Source organism: Cryptomeria japonica, chromosome 1, assembly GCF_030272615.1.
Source record: "Cryptomeria japonica chromosome 1, Sugi_1.0, whole genome shotgun sequence".
Classification (NCBI taxonomy): Eukaryota; Viridiplantae; Streptophyta; class Pinopsida; order Cupressales; family Cupressaceae; genus Cryptomeria; species Cryptomeria japonica.
Window position 1 is genome coordinate 644,256,601 of NC_081405.1, and position 18,082 is coordinate 644,274,682.

Sequence of the window (18,082 nt, forward strand, 5' to 3'; positions counted from 1 at the left end):
ACAAAATTCCTCTAGCCTCCAATATAACCTTATTAAAATTTATCCATTTAATGGTGTATGTGACTCTTTGGTGATACCATCAACTGTAGCAAAGATGGCTCCAAATGCACAAGAATAAGATAATATGATAAAAAATAAAATAAAATAAGGTGCTGGACCGAACCAAATTGCACATAATGTGACCAAATCATCCTTATAACACCTTATTTTCTTATTGCTACAATACATATACAATTTAGAATATTCCTTTCAGACCTTATAACTCCATAGTTCTATACACCCTTATCTCTGAAAATAAAAAGCTAATTTCAATAAGATAAGGTATAAAACTTGACCCTCTTACCATTTAATTTTAACTTAAAAACTATACCAACCAATCCAACTGTTGCTTTTGATTATGAGACTAAGAGACTGTCTTAAACTTCTTTGAAGGACGAGATGTAACTAACAAAAATTTCAAACAAAACTTCTAAAAAATGGTTTTAATATAGCCATATGTTTGTCCAAAATACTTCCAATTTCCACAATCTACCCTTAATTAAGTTCAAAAGAATTCAATCATTTTCCCTTTTCTAGAAACATTAAAAGCCCTTTTAAATCAAACTCCAAAAAATATATAATGTACTTATATTTTTGAACCTTCAACTTCTCCAATGAAACCAACTTTTTAATCATTCAATCACCAAGTCTTGTGTGATATCAATTTGTTTCCCAATAGTTATTGTTGCAGATAACTAAACTTTGTTTGCACAAAAAAATCTTTTTCAATTTCCAGATATCCGTTTCTATTCACATAGGCTTGGTTTCTGCTTTGCCTCACACAGTTCTGCTCTGCACCATTCAAACTGTTTACAAATGTGGTAGGGAAGCTATCTTCAGCGCCTTTTACACCTTCTTGGTGTGCCCAATCTTCCTTGTGTGCTGCAACCACCAGCAATTTAAGATAATTGTTATGCCCTTGCGTTCTACTTGGACTTCCTCTTAATAAATTTCTTGTTGCCTATGTTGCGATACCATGTTGGAAAATTGAAGAGCATCTACATTTACTAGAATCAAACCCATAATGGCAACAATAATAAACATAGAATGATATTAATATTATCGAGTTCATACGAAGTTTTACAATGAATTAGACAAACGCTTATAAAGCATTGGATTCCCGTAACTTCCCCAGACTAACCCAAACTACCTACGGGAAACTAACTATTTTAACAAAAATATTAACTAATAAACGACAAAGTCACTAGGAATACTTTATTACAATACGTAAACCTTGATATTTCAACAAGTCCAGCTTCTCAAAACACTTTTTAAGGATCCCCCAATCCCATGAAGGTAAAAACATAGAAAGTGTGAGCATAAGCACTTTACAGCTGAATGTTATTTATATGAAATACAAAGACTTGTGCAAAAAGAATGGGGGTGTTACTTCGTAAAACAGGTTTACAGCACGTGTGATCAAAGGATTCTCAATATTCACCATAATTTGTTAAATTTGACTCCAGACTCTTATTCTTGAGATCCCCTTTACAATAATACCTTTATTTTTATCAGCATATTGATGTAAAAATGTAGATAAAATTATCCCTTACATGGAGTGATATATGAAAATTACCTTACCAGTGTGACCCCTTGTGACACAAAGGTGGATGAAAAATATTTGCTAACGCATTAGCAGCTCTCTGCTAAGGCCCACAACCAGCTTTTTACCTCTCCTTCCACTAAGATGACATATAACAGATGTTTGGTATTACCACCATAATAGCCTATTTTATTTAGCATTACCAAAAATCCTGACATGAACATAAGCCATCCTCAAAATGGTGGAAGCGGTTAACATCCCTCACAATAATTTCTCTCTTTTCAATCCTGGAAATGAACTTTATGGCTGTGTGACAATCACCACACACCCGAAGATTCTTCATGATTCTGATGGGCACTTCAGAAGGTGTGCTAATAAGCCCGAAAGCAATAGCCAGCTTTTCACTGTGATAGAATAGGCTTTTTTCCTTGTGTTCTACCTCCACATCATGCAAGACGAAGTCCACATCAGGCAGGTATCCAGTTGCCTTCATCTTCCCAGACAATTCCTCTAGCTTGGTATATATTTCCTCTGTTTGTGGGTGTGTTCTGTCTTCTCTGACAAAGGTATGCACCTTGTTACCTGCTTCAATCCAGCTGTATCCTGGCTCCTTCTGCACTCCTTTTTCTTTCATCTCATTTCTCACTTTTGCAACATCATCCCACCTGCCAGCTGAAGCATAGATATTTGAGAGGAGCTTATATGGTCCAGCACGTTTTGGTTCAAATCTAAAAAGTTGTTCTGCTGCATGTCTTCCCAACTCTGAATTCCCATGAATTCTACATGCACCAAGCAATGCCCCCCAAACAACAGCATCAGTTTCAAATGGCATATTGTTGATCAATTCCTCTGCTTCTTTCAAGCGCCCAACTCGTCCATACAGGTCAACCATACAAGCATAATGATCTGTCCTTGGAGGAATGCAGTGATCACAAATCATTGAATTAAAGTAAAAGCACCCTTCACCCACGAGGCCAGCATGAGAACAAGCAGATAAAACACCAATAAATGTTACATAGTTGGGCTTTGTCCCTGCTTGTATCATTTGTTCATAGAGTTGGAGGGCCTCTTTGGGATGTCCATTTTGTGCATATCCTGAAATCATAGTATTCCATGAAACCACATTCCTTTCATTCATACCGCCGAAGACTTTGCTTGCATCCATGGTGCTGCCACATTTGGCATACATGTTAACAAGTGCACTAGCAACAAAGACATCTGATTCAGTTCCACTCCTGACAATATAACCATGAACCTGCTTACCATGCCCCAAAGCTGCTAGATTAGCAGAAGCACTGAGAACAATTGAGAAGACAACAGCATCCGGTCTCATTGCCTGACTACGCATTCTGCAAAATAACTTCAAAGCCTCCTCACCATACCCACTCTGAGCATATCCTGCAATCATTGCTGTCCATGAGATTACATCCCGTTCACGAATATTGTCAAACAATTGTCTCGCACTCTCCATGTTTCTGCATTTTGAATACATATCAACCATTGCATTCAACAGAATGGAATTGAACTCAAATCCAGTTTTAACAATGTAAGCATGTACCTGCCAGGAAATTTGAAGGCAAGGGAAACTTTTTACAAGAATAGAATAGTTGGATAAACAAATCTACCATAAGACAAAGAAATCCTTTGACTAAAACCAGGTAGAAGTTCCTCCTAAATGGAATCTTTTATTCAGTGCCAATTACAGTTGGATACATTAACCTACTCTCTCACAAGAGGTTAAAAAAAAAAATTAATAAGCAGTGTGCCAAGAGAACATGATATTTTTATGTGTAAGTTCTAGCTAATCTAATAACTTTATACTTTAAGATATCTTCAAAGGGGTTTTGGTGTCGCAGTAATGTTTACTCGTGAGAATTTATCCAAATTTAAAATAGCTCACACAGTAATAAGGAGATTCATAATCTAGTGCACATATGGCAAAAAATTGCGGGACTCACAAGTCCTAAGGCTCGCAGAGTCGACTGACCACGGACTCGCGAGCCAAGTCTTGGAGAGTCTTGGCCAAAACTCACTAGTCCTGACATGAGACTCATGCGAGTCCTAGACTCAGACTCGTGAATCCTGATGCAGGACTCTTGCATCTGGCTGGGATGTCCAACAGCTTTAAAAAACAGGTTTTTAATTTTTTTTTTCACTTTTTTTTGCATTTTCTTGTCCAAAACAGGTCTGCATAGTGAAATAGGGTTGGAAGAAGCAGAGAAGAGGAGCATATGAGATTGAAATAGACAGAAGTAAGTGATTTTTATTCTCTCTTCTTTTTTTGTTTTCTTCAATTGAAAATAAAAAAAATCTTAAAAAACAAGTAGAAATGCTGGAAAAAATATTTCCATTTCCCTTCATAACCTATTTCCTAGTTATTTAGCTTGTTTTTTAATTCTATTTTTTTTCAAATGATTGATTATCATTTTTTTGCTGATTTTTTTATTTTTTCATGTTGAAACAGCAATGTCAACTTCAAAGTCAATGCCATCTAGAAGAGACTCTGTATAAAAAAATGGGATCCCAGGAAATAAAAAGGGTGAGGTCACTTGTATTGAATGCGGTAAATTGATGACAAGGGGAATTAATAGATCAAAATACCACCTTGCCAAAATGCCTAGACATATGTGGTGCATCGACTTCAGAGATGGTTAGAGAGATGAAGACCCTTCTTGCAGAGTATGATTTGAAAAACGAAGAGAGCTAGAAGACAAAGGAAGCACTAGCCTTAGTGACAAGTCAAAATGTATCCACTTCTACACCATTCGATCCCCTTGGTGGCCCAAGTCGAAGCATCTGCCAACCGCATTCATCTTTTGGTGAGAGTCATGAGGATTCTTTTTCTAATGCTAGTCAGATTCCTTCATTAACACCAAATTACTTTGTTCCACACAATGTTCCAAGAGCACAACCTTCACTTGAAAGTACCAATCGAAATAAAGAAATGTTAATTTTATCGTAGTGCTCGTTAACCACAGGCAAACATCAAATTTGTTGCCTTCCCAACCATAGACGATAAGCTCTTATCATCACCCCCAAGCACACTACATGTCCTTCATGTTATTGAATTCATGTCTATTGATGCAATCATGACCTTGCATATATATGAATCAATACCTCCAAATAGACCTCAAGTCGGCCATATACTTTTGGTGCCAAGGATAGGGTCAGACCTATATATTATAAGTTACATATGAGTCTCCCTTAGTTGCAAGTTACATTTAACTTAATCACAAGTTACACACAAGTGGTTCGCCCAAATAGGGCCTGCCCCAAATTAGACTCATACAACTGAGATATCCAAATGCCAAGGCCGACAGGCCACTTGGCATTTTGTGCACTAGGTCAGCCCTAGAAGGGATCCGACCTAGCTACACAACAAAAATCCCTCTTAGCTAGGGAGGATTCCTTCTGAATAACCAAGTCACATAGTGACTACCACCATGGCTACTCCCATGAATAATACATTCACCATAGCTACTCCCAGAGGGTGAACAAGCACATCATGGATTTTCTTCCATGATACCCACCATACCTACTTGCAGAGGGTGGGCTCACCATGCCTACTCGCAGAGGGTGGAAGAGGGCTTTCACCTCAACCTTCTCCCAAAGAAGGGTGCATTACCACCATGCCTACTTGCAGAGGGTGGATCCACCATACCTACTCACAGAGGGTGGAACGAGGGCTTTAACCTCAGACTTCTCCCAGAGAAGAATGCATCTCCACCATGCCTACTTGCAGAGGGTGGAACGAGGGCTTTCACCTCAAACTTCTCCCAAAGAAGAATGCATTAACAAGGGATTGCACCTCGAACTTCTCCCTCACAAAGAAGAACTCATTAACAAGGGATTGCACCTCGAACTTCTCCCTTACAGAGAAAACTCAGTAACAAGGGATTGCACCTCGAACTTCTCCCTCACAGAGAAGAACTCATTAACAAGGGATTGCACTTTGAACTTCTCCCTCAGAGAAGAACTCATTAACAAGGGCTTTCACCTCAAATTTCTCCATCACAGAGAAAAATGCATTAACCAAATCTTCATGATGACATGGCTCCCTCTAAAGCTGAAATGTCAGGCTCCCTCTGAAGCTGAAATCAATCTTCTAACCTCCTTGTCCAAGGTTACTTTTGACGATATGTCAGACTCCCTCTAAATGTTGATTCTTCCTCTACGAAGAAATGCAAGCAATCTTCCTTCCTTGAATGCAATCTCTAATTCGTCTTGGAAGCATTTCAGAGAGAGATAATGATAGTTAGGGGAAATGTCAATACATGATTCACTATTCAATGACGTAGCATGACTTAATGAAAAATTCATGAACATTATTCAAACATAAAGAGTACTTATCTTTTATAATTTTGCTCAGCAATGGAATTTCCATTCACTTGGATTGATCACACCAAAGCCCCTAGTGATGATCTAATGGTCGTGTGGCCTTTGGCCCTTACCATCACTCATCATCTGTCCACAATATCTGCTCCGTGTATAGCTTAAGCATCATCTGAAGAACTACCTTTAATACCATTCACAGCAAAGTGATGGACCAACCACATAAATGTGATAGAAATCCACCTGTAGCAGGGTGTGCCAGAATGCTAAGCTGCAGTGCCCATCCTAGGACAAACGTTAGATGGTCTTCAAGAACGACACAAGTAAGAACTCGAATAACTAGACCTTCAGTTGCAATATCATCCGATTCGCAACCCCATCCAATTATGCCTATGCAGGCTTCAACAAAACGAATGCTTCATGTGACTCTCGAAGCTTCTAGGATGATGCAAGAGTTGTTGCAAGGCGTTATTGCACGGAGGCCTTCTCCATCATTCCTGATCGTTAGATGCCTCCATTTGCTTTCGTCCCCATACGCACACATTTCACATTTGTGTGCGGCTTAATGTGATCATCACAAACTTGCCACTATGCTGCTACTCGATCTCAACCTTCCATTACACTGAGCAGTCGATAGCATGCATACCGACTCGCGTCACTTCGTTGAATCCTCAGAATGCTTGCTGCCACCTTGTCGATGTCTCTAGCCACGAGCGTCGTGAAGCGAGCGATCTCCGTCATTTGCTAGTAAAATGTTACGATCGCTGGAGAGAATCCTCCACAACATGTTCTCCTCCCCAAATGAAGAATTCGAATATAGAATGTTAAAACGGACAGAGATGTCCATAGCGACTCCACTTACCATCAGCATTTCGATACCAAGCTTGGCGACTTTCAACGCCAAGGCATCAGACTGAATCTGTCATTGAGTACTAACGACAGATCTATGGTGATCATCGGCACCTCAACAGTCATTACTCGCCGCAGAGCATATGCGATGCTCACATCTGAGTTGAGAGGCTCGGTAATCGACTTTTGCCTGCACTTAGATTTCTCATTCTGCAAATTACTTTGATTGAACTCCCTCAAAAGCACAAGATCTACCTTCAAGCGATTAGGCTCTATAGAAGGAACCCGCTCTGATACCATGTTGATTTTATGGTAGTGCTCGTTAACCACGGGCAAACATCAGATATGTTGCCTTCCCAACCATAGACGATAAGCTCTTATCGTAACCCCCAAGCACACTACATGTCTATTGATGCAATCACGACCTTGCATATATATGAATCAATACCTCCTAATAGACCTCAAGTTGGCCATATACTTTTGGCGGCAAGGATAGGGTTAGACCTATATATTACAAGTTACATACGAGTCTCCCTTACTTGCAAGTTACATTTAACTTAATCACAAGTTACACACAAGTGGTTCGCCCAAATAGGGTCTACCCCAAATTAGACTCATACAACTGAGATATCCAACAAGCCACTTGGCATTTTGTGCACTAGGTCGGCCCTAGAAGGGATCTGACCTAGCTACACAACAAGAAAAACATCAAGAAGTTAGGATGGCAACAGCAAATTTTGGGTACTATAATAATTTACCTTTCAATGTGGTGAACAACCCATATTGGGAAGGTTTGGTGAATGCATTGACAATTGTAGTTAAGGGGTTTACGACCCCACCAGCTAGAGATTTGAGTGGGCCATTGCTAGAGGAAGCCATAAAACAAACACGGCTTGTGGTTGATTAAAAAAAAATGGCGAAAAAAAAGCTGCAGCATCTTATTGGATAGATGGATGGAATAGGACTCTCCTTAACTTTTTAGTGGCCTCTAAAGGTACATTAGTGTTCTTGAAGTCTATAGCTGCCTCCCATGAAATAAAAAATGTTAAGACTTTGTGCAATTTATAAGACGAGGTGATCTAGGAGGTAGGTTTCAAGAATGTTGACCAAATTATCACAAACAACGCAGCTGCATATGTAGCTACAGGTAGATTGCTTATGGAGAGGTATCCTACAATTTCATGGACTCCTTGTGCTGCACATTGCTTGAACTTGATGTTAGAGGACATTGGGAAGATTGGATGGGTGAAAAGTGTCGTTGAAGATGCTAAATATGTTACCAAATTTATCTACAACCATACTTACGTCATTTCTTTGATGAGAAAACACCCAAATGGCAAGGACCTTGTGCGACCAAGAGTGACATGATTTGTTAGCCACTTCCTCACATTGCAAAGCATTCTTGGTGCCATTCCACATCTCAAGCAAATGTTTGTGTCTGATGCTTGATTGGAGTCTTTATTTTCCAAAAAAGTTGAAGGGGAGAAGATTGTAAGTATAGTTTTTGATAATTCAATAAAAATGGAGAGGAGTTGGTCAAGGTAAGTAACAAACACAAACATAAATTTTATACAAGATAATCTATTTGCTCTTTTTTGGGGGGGAGTTAATTTCATAATAATTTAAAATTTGTTTTCATTTTTTAGGTGATAGAACCTTTGGTTAGGGTTCTTCGTATGGTGGAAGGAGAGGGCATGCCAATGAGTTTCATTTATGAGACCATGGATAGGGCCAACGAGGCCATTTCACATAACTATGACGGAAACAAGAGAAAATATGAGATCACTTGGTGCATCATTGATCGTAGATGGACAAATCAGCTCCACTAGCCAAAACATGCCTTGGCCTACTTCTTAAACCCAAAATTCTACTCTAATACATTTAAGGCTGATGAGGAGGTTATGGCAGGCATTTTGCATGCATTGATAAGATGTTGCCTAATTGTGACTTGAGAGATGAGGTTCTTGATGAGTTGGAGGTGAGATTTGCTATATTTTATTTATGAATTTGGCAATGTTGACTATCTAAAAACATCCATTTTACATGCATAATAACTAACTTTTTATATTTGATTTATTTTAATTTTTATCTATTCAAGGTCTACAAGGGTGCGAAGGAGAAACTCTTTTCTTCATCTCAAGCAGTTGATAGGAGAGAAAAACAACAACTTGTAAAAAATTTAGTTCAATACTACAAGAAAAAATTAGAAACTTGATTCTTATATTTTTTTACTTAATTAATAATTCTTATATTTTTAAATGAATTTTTGTAGATTTATGGTGGGAGAATTATAGTGTTGGCACACTTAATCTTCAAAAGATAGCCATTCGTATTTTGTCCCAGCCATGTAGTGCTTTTGGGTATGAACACAACTGGAACTTATTTGAGAACATTTACACAAAGAAGGAAAATAGGTTGACCCGGCAGCGCCTCAATGATCTTGTCTTCGTTCGGTACAATCTTCGCCTTCGAACTAGAAAAGTGGAGGGCATTTCACATGAGTCCATAGCTTGAATAATGTTAATCTATATGGTGAATGGACTATCAATGAACAAAATGATGATGATGTCCTCCTTACTGAAAAAGATCTTGCAAAATTCGAAAGAAGAGAAACAAAAAAAACAGTAGTAGAATTGAAGGCAATGAAGGACGATGAAGACAGTTTTGAAGAAACAATTCATGATCATTTAGATACCCTAGCACCTTCTAGTCTGAGGCCTGGAAAATTGAGTTACATTATTAGAGAAAAGAGGAAGATGTAGATTGTATTTGGTTGTTTTTCTCATTTTGACATATCATTATATGTCAAGGTTACCAAGAGACTGGAATACTTGGAGACTTTGAAGACTGGTACTGGTACTGGTATGACTAATTTTCAAAAATAGGAGACAGGGTACTTGGAGACACCAATTTTTTTAAAATATAATTTAATAATTTCCAAAATATATCATGACAAAGAACTTTGAAAGCAAGAACAGTGGTAAAGTTTAATATTAACTTTAAAATTGCTTATATTGCTGATATCATAGCCAATCTAAATTGTTTAATGAAAGTAAGGTAACATAGCTGTTGAGCACACTCAATATTGTTGGCTAAATAGTAAAGGCAATTTCTCTTTAGACTATTACAATGATAAGAAATCAGTCCTCTCAAAAAGTCTACACTATCAATAAATCCAATCACTATAACTTCGCATGGATTTTTGTCTTCCTGCGAAACAATTTCCTTATTAGTCATTTCCCTACAACTTTGCTTTGCTACAAGCTTATCTTATTTGTTTGTTTTATTTGTTTTGCCTTTTTACTGCATTTTACCCTAAGTTTTATAAGAGGAGACGTCAATTTTTTGTCAGGAGACTTCGGAGATGGCAAGAGATGGCAACCAAAAGGACCTTATGCATCAAGAAGTTTCCGGAGACTATGGGTCTCCAAGGGTAGGAGACGAGTCTCCAGGTAACTATGGTATATGTAAACATTTATAAACTTATGATGTTGTTATACATTTGAAAGTTTGAAACTATGAGTATGAAATTATGAATGATGAGATTTCAAAAATTGAGTGTTTGAAGATCATATGACGTGTAATGTTTGAATTATGAGATTGATAATCAAATTAGGCTCTTATGCTCTCTAAATGCATTAATTTCTTTTTTATTTTTGTAAAATTACAGTTTTCTTCTTTGCCGAGTCCCAAGCCAGAACCTGAGTCCTATTTTGGTCTATCGAGTCCGACTCTGTAATGTCCCCACTTTGAAATAAAATTTAATAATAAATGATAATAATAAAATTAAATTAAAATATAAAATAATATAGTTAAATATAATTAAATATGATTAATTAAAAATTAATTAAGTTAATGAAAAGTCAAAAGACATGAAAGGAAAAGTTGTGACTCCCTCAACAATGAGATATAAAAGGGAGAAGAGAACCTCATTTGAGAGGGGGAATAATTTGAAAATGCGAAGTGCAGATCTGATTATGAGAGTTGTGTCCCTTTCAAAGGGCAGAAATAATGAAGAGTTGCACTCTTTCAAAGGGTGCTAATGGTGAAAGGGTGTACTGTCCCCTTCTCAGGCGTAATGTTTCAATTGACCGATGGCCTATTTCGGAGACCCGTAGGCTACTCAATGGGTGAAATTAGGGTTTCCAATTTTGGAGTTTGTTGTTGCTCGTGAATTAGAGTTTGGATCGCGGATTCTTTCTGGGTTTTCAAAGGGCTTGGCAGTGGTATGTCTGGCTTTGCGTCCCTAGCACTTTTTGGAATTTACTATTTTTAGTAAATTCTATTTCTGGCAATGGTCTTGATTATTTCGACATAGTTGGTTCTCTTCTTCAATTGGTTCAATTGGCTTCGTCACTTTTGGCCTTGGGATCTTTTTGGAGAGATAAGTTCATTTCATTTAAATAATGTTATGTTTTAATGTTATATTTTGAAGTTGACCCCTTGGCCTAGCTTCATCACTTCAAGTTGTTTTAAAAGGTGGTCTTCAAAGGTGGACGCATCATGGAAGGGATTTAATATTTCCTAAGGTCTAAAATCTTGCTTATGAAAAGGGGTGCCAACTTTATGAAGAGAAGTGAATTAAAATAAAGGTTAATTAAGCTTTTAAAAGTGGCGCCATCTCTTGGAGGAAAATTCAAATGTGAAATTAGGGCGCACTTTCTAGAAGCCTCTAGAGATACCTTGTTAAGCTTATAAATGGAGGCCTCTTCCCTTCATTTGGCATCTTATGTCTATTGTAATGTTACTCTGCCGGAATGGTATTGGGGTTGCTTCGAGGAATGAATGCCTCCTAGCCTTGGCATTGCTTCTTGCTTGAAAGATAGCAACTAGTGGTGATTTAGTGTAGTTGTGAGAGTTTGTAGTGGGGATTGCATTGTAGCTTGAGTTGTGCTTGAAGTTCAGTTATTTGCATTTCATTTCATTTTCGGGAGTTGCGGTTAGCAGGGCAGTTTTGTAGTTTCACTCATATATTTCAAAATAAAAACATATTTATTCTGGGTATTGCATATTTCCTCTTATTTTGGCTGGGCGCTCCTTTGTGCAAATTTGCAGATTCTAATATGAAGTGTTTTATTTTATAGAGAAGAATCGCCATTCTTGCCTGGCATCACTGCTGGGAATTGCCTTAGGGTTCGTGATAAATACTCTGTTGGGTTAATGTCTAATTTCTTGGTATTGGTTGGGTCGCCTCCTTCATAGGAAGCCATTGCTTTTGGTTTTGGGTCATTCGGACTAGTATTGAGAGAGTAATGAGCATTTTAGTGATTCCATGTGTTGCTGATTAAGCATTTCACGCGCAGGTCTATCATAAATAAGAATATTAAGATTGATCCTTGAGTAGAATTTCTTGGACTCATCATTTTTGTTAAGCCCGGGAGAGCCTTCTATATTGTTACAGCATTGTATAGTCTTAATCCTATGATCTTGGCAAGCATTACTATCATATTGTAAGCTGAACAGTAGTACTGGCAGCATTTCTTCTCATTTTCATTTCACGCTTGTTACTTACATTTAATTCCATTTCTAAATTATTAGCATCTCCGCCATATGGTAGCTCCATTCCCACCCTGGGTTTGAAAGCACATGCATGGTGTCAAGTTTTTCTTTCAGCAATTGTAATTGTAAAGATCCTCTGACCATATGTTAGTCCATCTTGGGCACATTCTTGGTTAAAGTTGCTTTCAGCATGCACCAAGATCCTCTGACCATATGTTAGTCCATCTTGGGCACATTCTTGGTTAGAGTTACTTTCAGAATGCTTTAAGACCCTCTGACCATATGCTCACGCCTTGCCCAACCTGAGATCCTGGTGTACATTCTTGGTTAGAGTTGTTTTCCGCATCATTTTGGTTTAAGTGCTAACCCTAACGGATGTGTGTTGCGTTACTCTTTGTAATTGAAAAATTGAAAAAATTGGTCTGGGATATTTCAAAGGGCGTGTCTCTTGCCAAAGGGTATACATGATGAAGAGGTGTAACCTCTCCCTCACATTGAGAGATATAAAGGAAAGGAATCAAAGCATCCAATAACATCACCATGGATTGATAAGATCAGAACTGTTATTAAGTTACAAGCAGTAACATCTTTGTTCTTGGTGGTATGCATGGGGGTGAGCTGAGTTGTTCATCCACATTTTGGCATAAATTGGTTATATATACTTACGGATAGAAAGCCGAAAGAACACCACCATCATTGCCCAGTTGGGTGGTTCTACATGCACAGAGTCAGAAAACCAGATCGCATGAATATGTGGATTGGTGTCAGGGATGACAGTATATACATAGCATAGTGACAAAGAACTATAACACAAACCATGACAGTACAGTTGCCATTACAAAATCAGTCATAGACACAAATTGCATACTTATATCAATGAATGACACCTTCGGAACTGCTGGTATCATTGACTCTATCAATCATAACATATCCTCAATTGTCAAAATCCGGAAAGCTGATCAAAATAAGTTCCATTATTCGAATTAATCTCAGAATTTTATAGTAAAATATATCAAATTCTGATAAAATTATATTTATTAATATATTACTATTCTAATTTGAGGTTAGAATGGATGTCTCAGGTTTAAATTAAAGGAAATCCCAAGTGGGGACATTACAGACTCCTAAAACTTTGCGTTTGAGCAACATGGGTACATTTAACTATAATTCAAAGTTAAAATATTAAGAATATCGCACAAGGTTGCCCAACCCAACTTTTTAAGAGCCGATAAACTTGCCAAAGATTTTCCAAGATAATAAAAGATAGAATTTAGCAAGCCAATACCCCTGTATGTTTCACACCAAAACTCGGAAAATTCTCGCCAATCACAAATTTTAATTTGATGTCATCAATCGTATGCAGTCCATTATTGTGAAGGAAAAAAACTTTTGGAAACAACTGCCAAGAAAGAACTAAAATCTATAAGTTTCTGATCTCCCTTGAAACCTATCATCAGGTTAACAATCATGACGGCAGGATTAATTAATTTTTCAAAATTTTAAAAAGTAGTGGCAAAATTGCAAAAACCAAAGAGCACGTGAAAAATACCTGTTTCCCCTCTTGAGCAGCTGACAAATCTCCACAGCTACTCAAAGCACTAGCAAACGAAAATTCATTTGCCTTTACGCCTCTATGCTGCATGTCCCCAAACAGTTTCAGGGATTGCCTGCTATATCCATTTTGGGCATACCCTGATATCATTGCGTTCCATGAGATAGCATCCCTTTCACCCATTTTATCAAACAGTTCATGTGCATCTACAATTCTGCCAGACTTGGTACAGCCACTGATCATAACATTCCATGAGCATGTATTTCGCTGTGGCATTTTGTCAAACACTTGGCGTGCATCCTCAAAACTCCGACATTTTAAATAGAAGCTAATAAGACGGTTCCACAATAAGATTTCGGGATTGAAACCGGTTGCGAGCATCCGGGAATGAAGTAGCTTGCCCAATCTCAAGTCCTTTGTGTCGATACATTGTTCTACAATATGGGCATAGTCTTTTATACTAGGGGATATTTTTCCTGCGGAAAATGCATTGTTTAGGGTACATAGTTTTAAAGCAATGACACCAAAGTTCCACCATTGTTGTATGGGCATAAAATGTTGTGAGAGTTTGTTGAGTGCCATAGTAAAGCCATGATCGTGTTTTAATGATTCATCAGAGATTTAGGAGTTCATTACGACAGTGGTTTTGAACAGTTTTACTGCTGATTGGTTAAGCCAAAACCCATAAAATTATACCAGTTGCACAGCTATTTGAGATAGAGTGCTTTCTAGTTGTTTAAAATCTCCTCCACTGGCTAGTAACGTCAAGAATGAACAAACGAATGTTATTGTACTTGTTCAACATACCTATTTATATGTATGTCTATTAGCCATCCAATAGAGTACCTTTAGGTGTAATTAGTGATTTATAACAATTTCATTAGTGATAATCTAAGAGTTTTTAATGGATATATTTTTATTAAATGATTTTTAATATACCATAATTTATCAATATAGACAATTGAAACAAAATGGACAAATAAGTCCCAATTATAAGATTTTTTTTTTTCTATTTTGTATTAATCAATATATCTTTATAGTAGCACTATAGTTATTTCAAAATAATTAATACATTTACTATCATATATAATTACAATATCTTATGTATAATACACATGATACAAAAAGGTTGACTAAAGCATTAAAAAATAAGCATATGTATTATAACATGAAAAGACATAATGGGGATGACCCTTTGGTGAAATGGTGGGACTTCTTGCTTGTAGTGCCTACAACCTAGGTTCAAACCCCGTGGATTTGTCTCTACCGTGTTGACAATGGAGTATGTTTGTCCATGGGGAGAACCTTGGAGAAATGGTGAGGCTTCTTGCCTATAGAGCCTACATCCTTGGTTCAAACCATATAATTTTAAAATGGCAAGCGGAAGCGAGAGCAGGAGCAGGAAGGGACGCAAGTGTGGAACTAGGGTTTCAGAGGAGGTCGTTGAAGACACAGAAGATGGTGATGGTGATGGCACGTTTGTGCCTTGTTTCATCTTGGCCCACTCCTCCACCTCTTGATGTTTATTGGGTGGCCATGATTGCAGATCTAGAAGTGGTTGCAAGATTGGATTCTGGACCGATGGAGACTCGGTGCAGTGGTTGTTGTTTCTCTATGTGGGCCTAGTCGAGGGGGAGGCTTGGCGGCGGGAGATTTGGCCTTTTGTGGCTCGCCCTCTACCGCCCCTTTGCAATTGTGGGTTCCTCATTGTTGCCATCCCTCTTGGTCTGACCGTGACCTTTGGATGTGTCACTACCCCAGTCCTAGTGGGGTGTGGGGGTGTTGTTTGGGACCCAGGTGGATCTACCGGGGCTTGGCCTTTGTTAGGGTTCTTGGGCTCTTCTCCCCCCTCGGGTTGTCTGTTGCCTTTGGAGAGGCATTTTTCTTCGTAGGGGACCTTTGTTCCTCCTTTTCCCCTCCTTGCTTATTCTATAGAGGTGAATAGCATCCTGGTGGGGGGAAGGAGTGTCTGGTCAATCTTTTCAAGATGGATTTTTTTAAGGGTGTTTATCACCCTGTTTTTTGAGGTTGGAAACTATTCTGCTTTCTTTACCAGAATGATTGTTCCTGACCACTCAAATCCTATGGAGGTGGATTATTTGGTTGTGTTAGTTCGTTTGGTTCTTATTTACCACAAGCCTCTATTTCTTGTGAAGGCTTCGGGAGCCTTTTTTAATATTTTATCTTCTATGTGTGGGTGTGTTTATTATGTGCCCCTGGACCTTATGGTGTTGAATGTTGCTTGGAAGGCTCGGTTGGTGATTTGTATATGTTTAAACCCTATGGAGGTGGGTCCTTTTCCTATAGAAGTGGAAAAGTGCTCTGACGGAGGGGAGATTATTTTCAGCTTGTTTTTCTCTGTTGGCTTTAACTTGTGGGTTTTGGGACCTTTCTCAAAACTCAATTTGTTGTTGGTTTTGGGAGCCTACTCAAAACCCATTATGGTTTGCAGGGGCCTTGATATACCCTCTAGTTGTGGGAGCCATGCAAAACACACACTCTTGAAGGTTAGGGGAGCCTTTCAAAACCCCTATGTTTCGATTCAGTTTTTAATGCTTCTTTTATGTAATCATTTATGGCTGGATGTTGATAGTTTTTGAGGGCCCAACACAGACTGTAGTTGTTTTTGGTTAAGGGATGGGCTAGCCTTTTGTTGCCTGATTTTTTTGAATATGGGTAGGGGATCCCAGAAAATCCTTAATGTTTGGATGTGGGAGTCTATCGACTTCATCTAATGCTTTAGGTTGTGCTGCCAGCTAGTTTGGTGCTGGATATTTTTTTTTGGTTATGCTAGCTTTTGGTTGGTTCTAGTTAGCTTTGTTGTTTTAGTATGTTGATCTTATTTGTGTGTCTTTATGGCAAAAGTTTCTTTGTAAGTTCCAAATCCTGGCAAAATCTGAGGGTTTTGGGTCCCTTTAAAACCTGTGGTACGGGGTTTCTGGTCCCCTCAAAACCTATTTTCCCTTAATCAAAAACATGAAAAGACAAAGACATTACTCGACCTTGTAGGCTATCATATTAACAAACTATATTATAGTGAGGTGAGTGAATATATTAGATTAATAGATTTCTATATAATTAGAATTACATACACACATTTGAAAGAGCAATTTCAATTTAAGTACCGAGATTGATACATTATTTTAATAATAAAATAGCGATTCATCATAATTCATTACATAAAAAACATAATATATAAAATATTTATGTTAGAAGTCAACTTAATGATAAATTTTATCATTGCTTTTTCATTTTTAATGTTGTTAATAACTTGCATTTCACATCTTAGATAATTCCAAGACTTGTGAAAGATTGTAAGAGATGGATAAAGAATCTAAGCCACAAATTTCTACAACATAACCATGCAAATTGGTGTTTTACAACAAGAAATTATTATTATTATCATCATGCTCATCATCATATACTTCATAATTAGTGTTTCTTAACTAAAATATAAAGCTTGTAGTGGATGGATTCAAAACATCAATATCAAATAATGTTAGTGTGGCTCATTAAATCATATTCTTGACCTAAAGTCTTATTAACACATAATACAAATAAAAGGCATGTTAACAAAAGTCCACATCAACTAAGAAATGCTTAATATATCCACTATTAATGGTAGGAATAAGTGGCATGAAAAGACACACAAGTAATTATTTTATCAAAATTGTTTAAGATTTAACTATTAGAGAAACAAGATTATTGTGTACCAAAAAATAAGTCTATCATAATTTAGCATTCAATCCAGGACGTGTCTACACTTGCAACTAAATCTTCTTAAGATAGTTAATCACTTCATTAAGTATGGAAGATTTACTATGTACTGGAATAGAAAATCAATTAAATATCTTACGAGAAAAATAAGTTCTAATATGTGTCAAATATTTATTTTATAGCTAAGGTGAAACAACTTTTTTCGTATCTTTGAATACTAAAAAGAAAATATTAATCCCTTAAAAATCAATTTCTCAACATTATCACTAAGCTAGAGGCTAAACTGAACACTAAAGAAAGGCTAATTTTAAATGAGAGCAACAAGGTTTGTGTGGGTTTATCTTGCTTCTACATATGGAAAGAAGAATGGTAGGTTTATATCTGACAAGATCCCATGTGGGTCCTATCCAACATCGAAAGGAGAGTCAATAAAAAAATGCTTATATTTAGTAGAATCTTAGGCTCAACGTCCTAGGAAAATATATTCAAGTTGTTTAGTTCTCTTGTTTAATGTGAGGCAGGATTATTTGTATACTCTTCAAAGGATGAAA

The 18,082-nt window shown here is 37.4% G+C and overlaps 1 protein-coding gene across 2 annotated transcripts; it reads right to left on the bottom strand.

Annotated features, from left to right (window-relative positions):
- Positions 1 to 484: 484 nt before the first annotated feature.
- LOC131037821 (pentatricopeptide repeat-containing protein At2g22070) lies at positions 485 to 14,607 on the bottom strand. 2 transcript variants are annotated; one of them, XR_009104306.2, is made up of 3 exons: positions 13,812 to 14,607; positions 1,621 to 3,140; positions 485 to 921 (listed from the first exon to the last, which is right to left on the bottom strand). XR_009104306.2 is itself a non-coding variant. In XM_057970043.2 (2 exons), the coding sequence occupies exons 1-2, from the start codon at positions 14,394 to 14,396 to the stop codon at positions 1,782 to 1,784; spliced, it is 1,944 nt and encodes a 647-aa protein (XP_057826026.2). In that variant the 5' UTR covers positions 14,397 to 14,607; the 3' UTR covers positions 1,616 to 1,781. The 2 variants fall into 2 exon arrangements, 1 of the variants encoding a protein (XP_057826026.2); XM_057970043.2 differs by lacking the exon at positions 485 to 921 and having other exon boundaries at positions 1,616 to 3,140.
- Between the last annotated feature and the right edge of the window lie 3,475 nt (positions 14,608 to 18,082).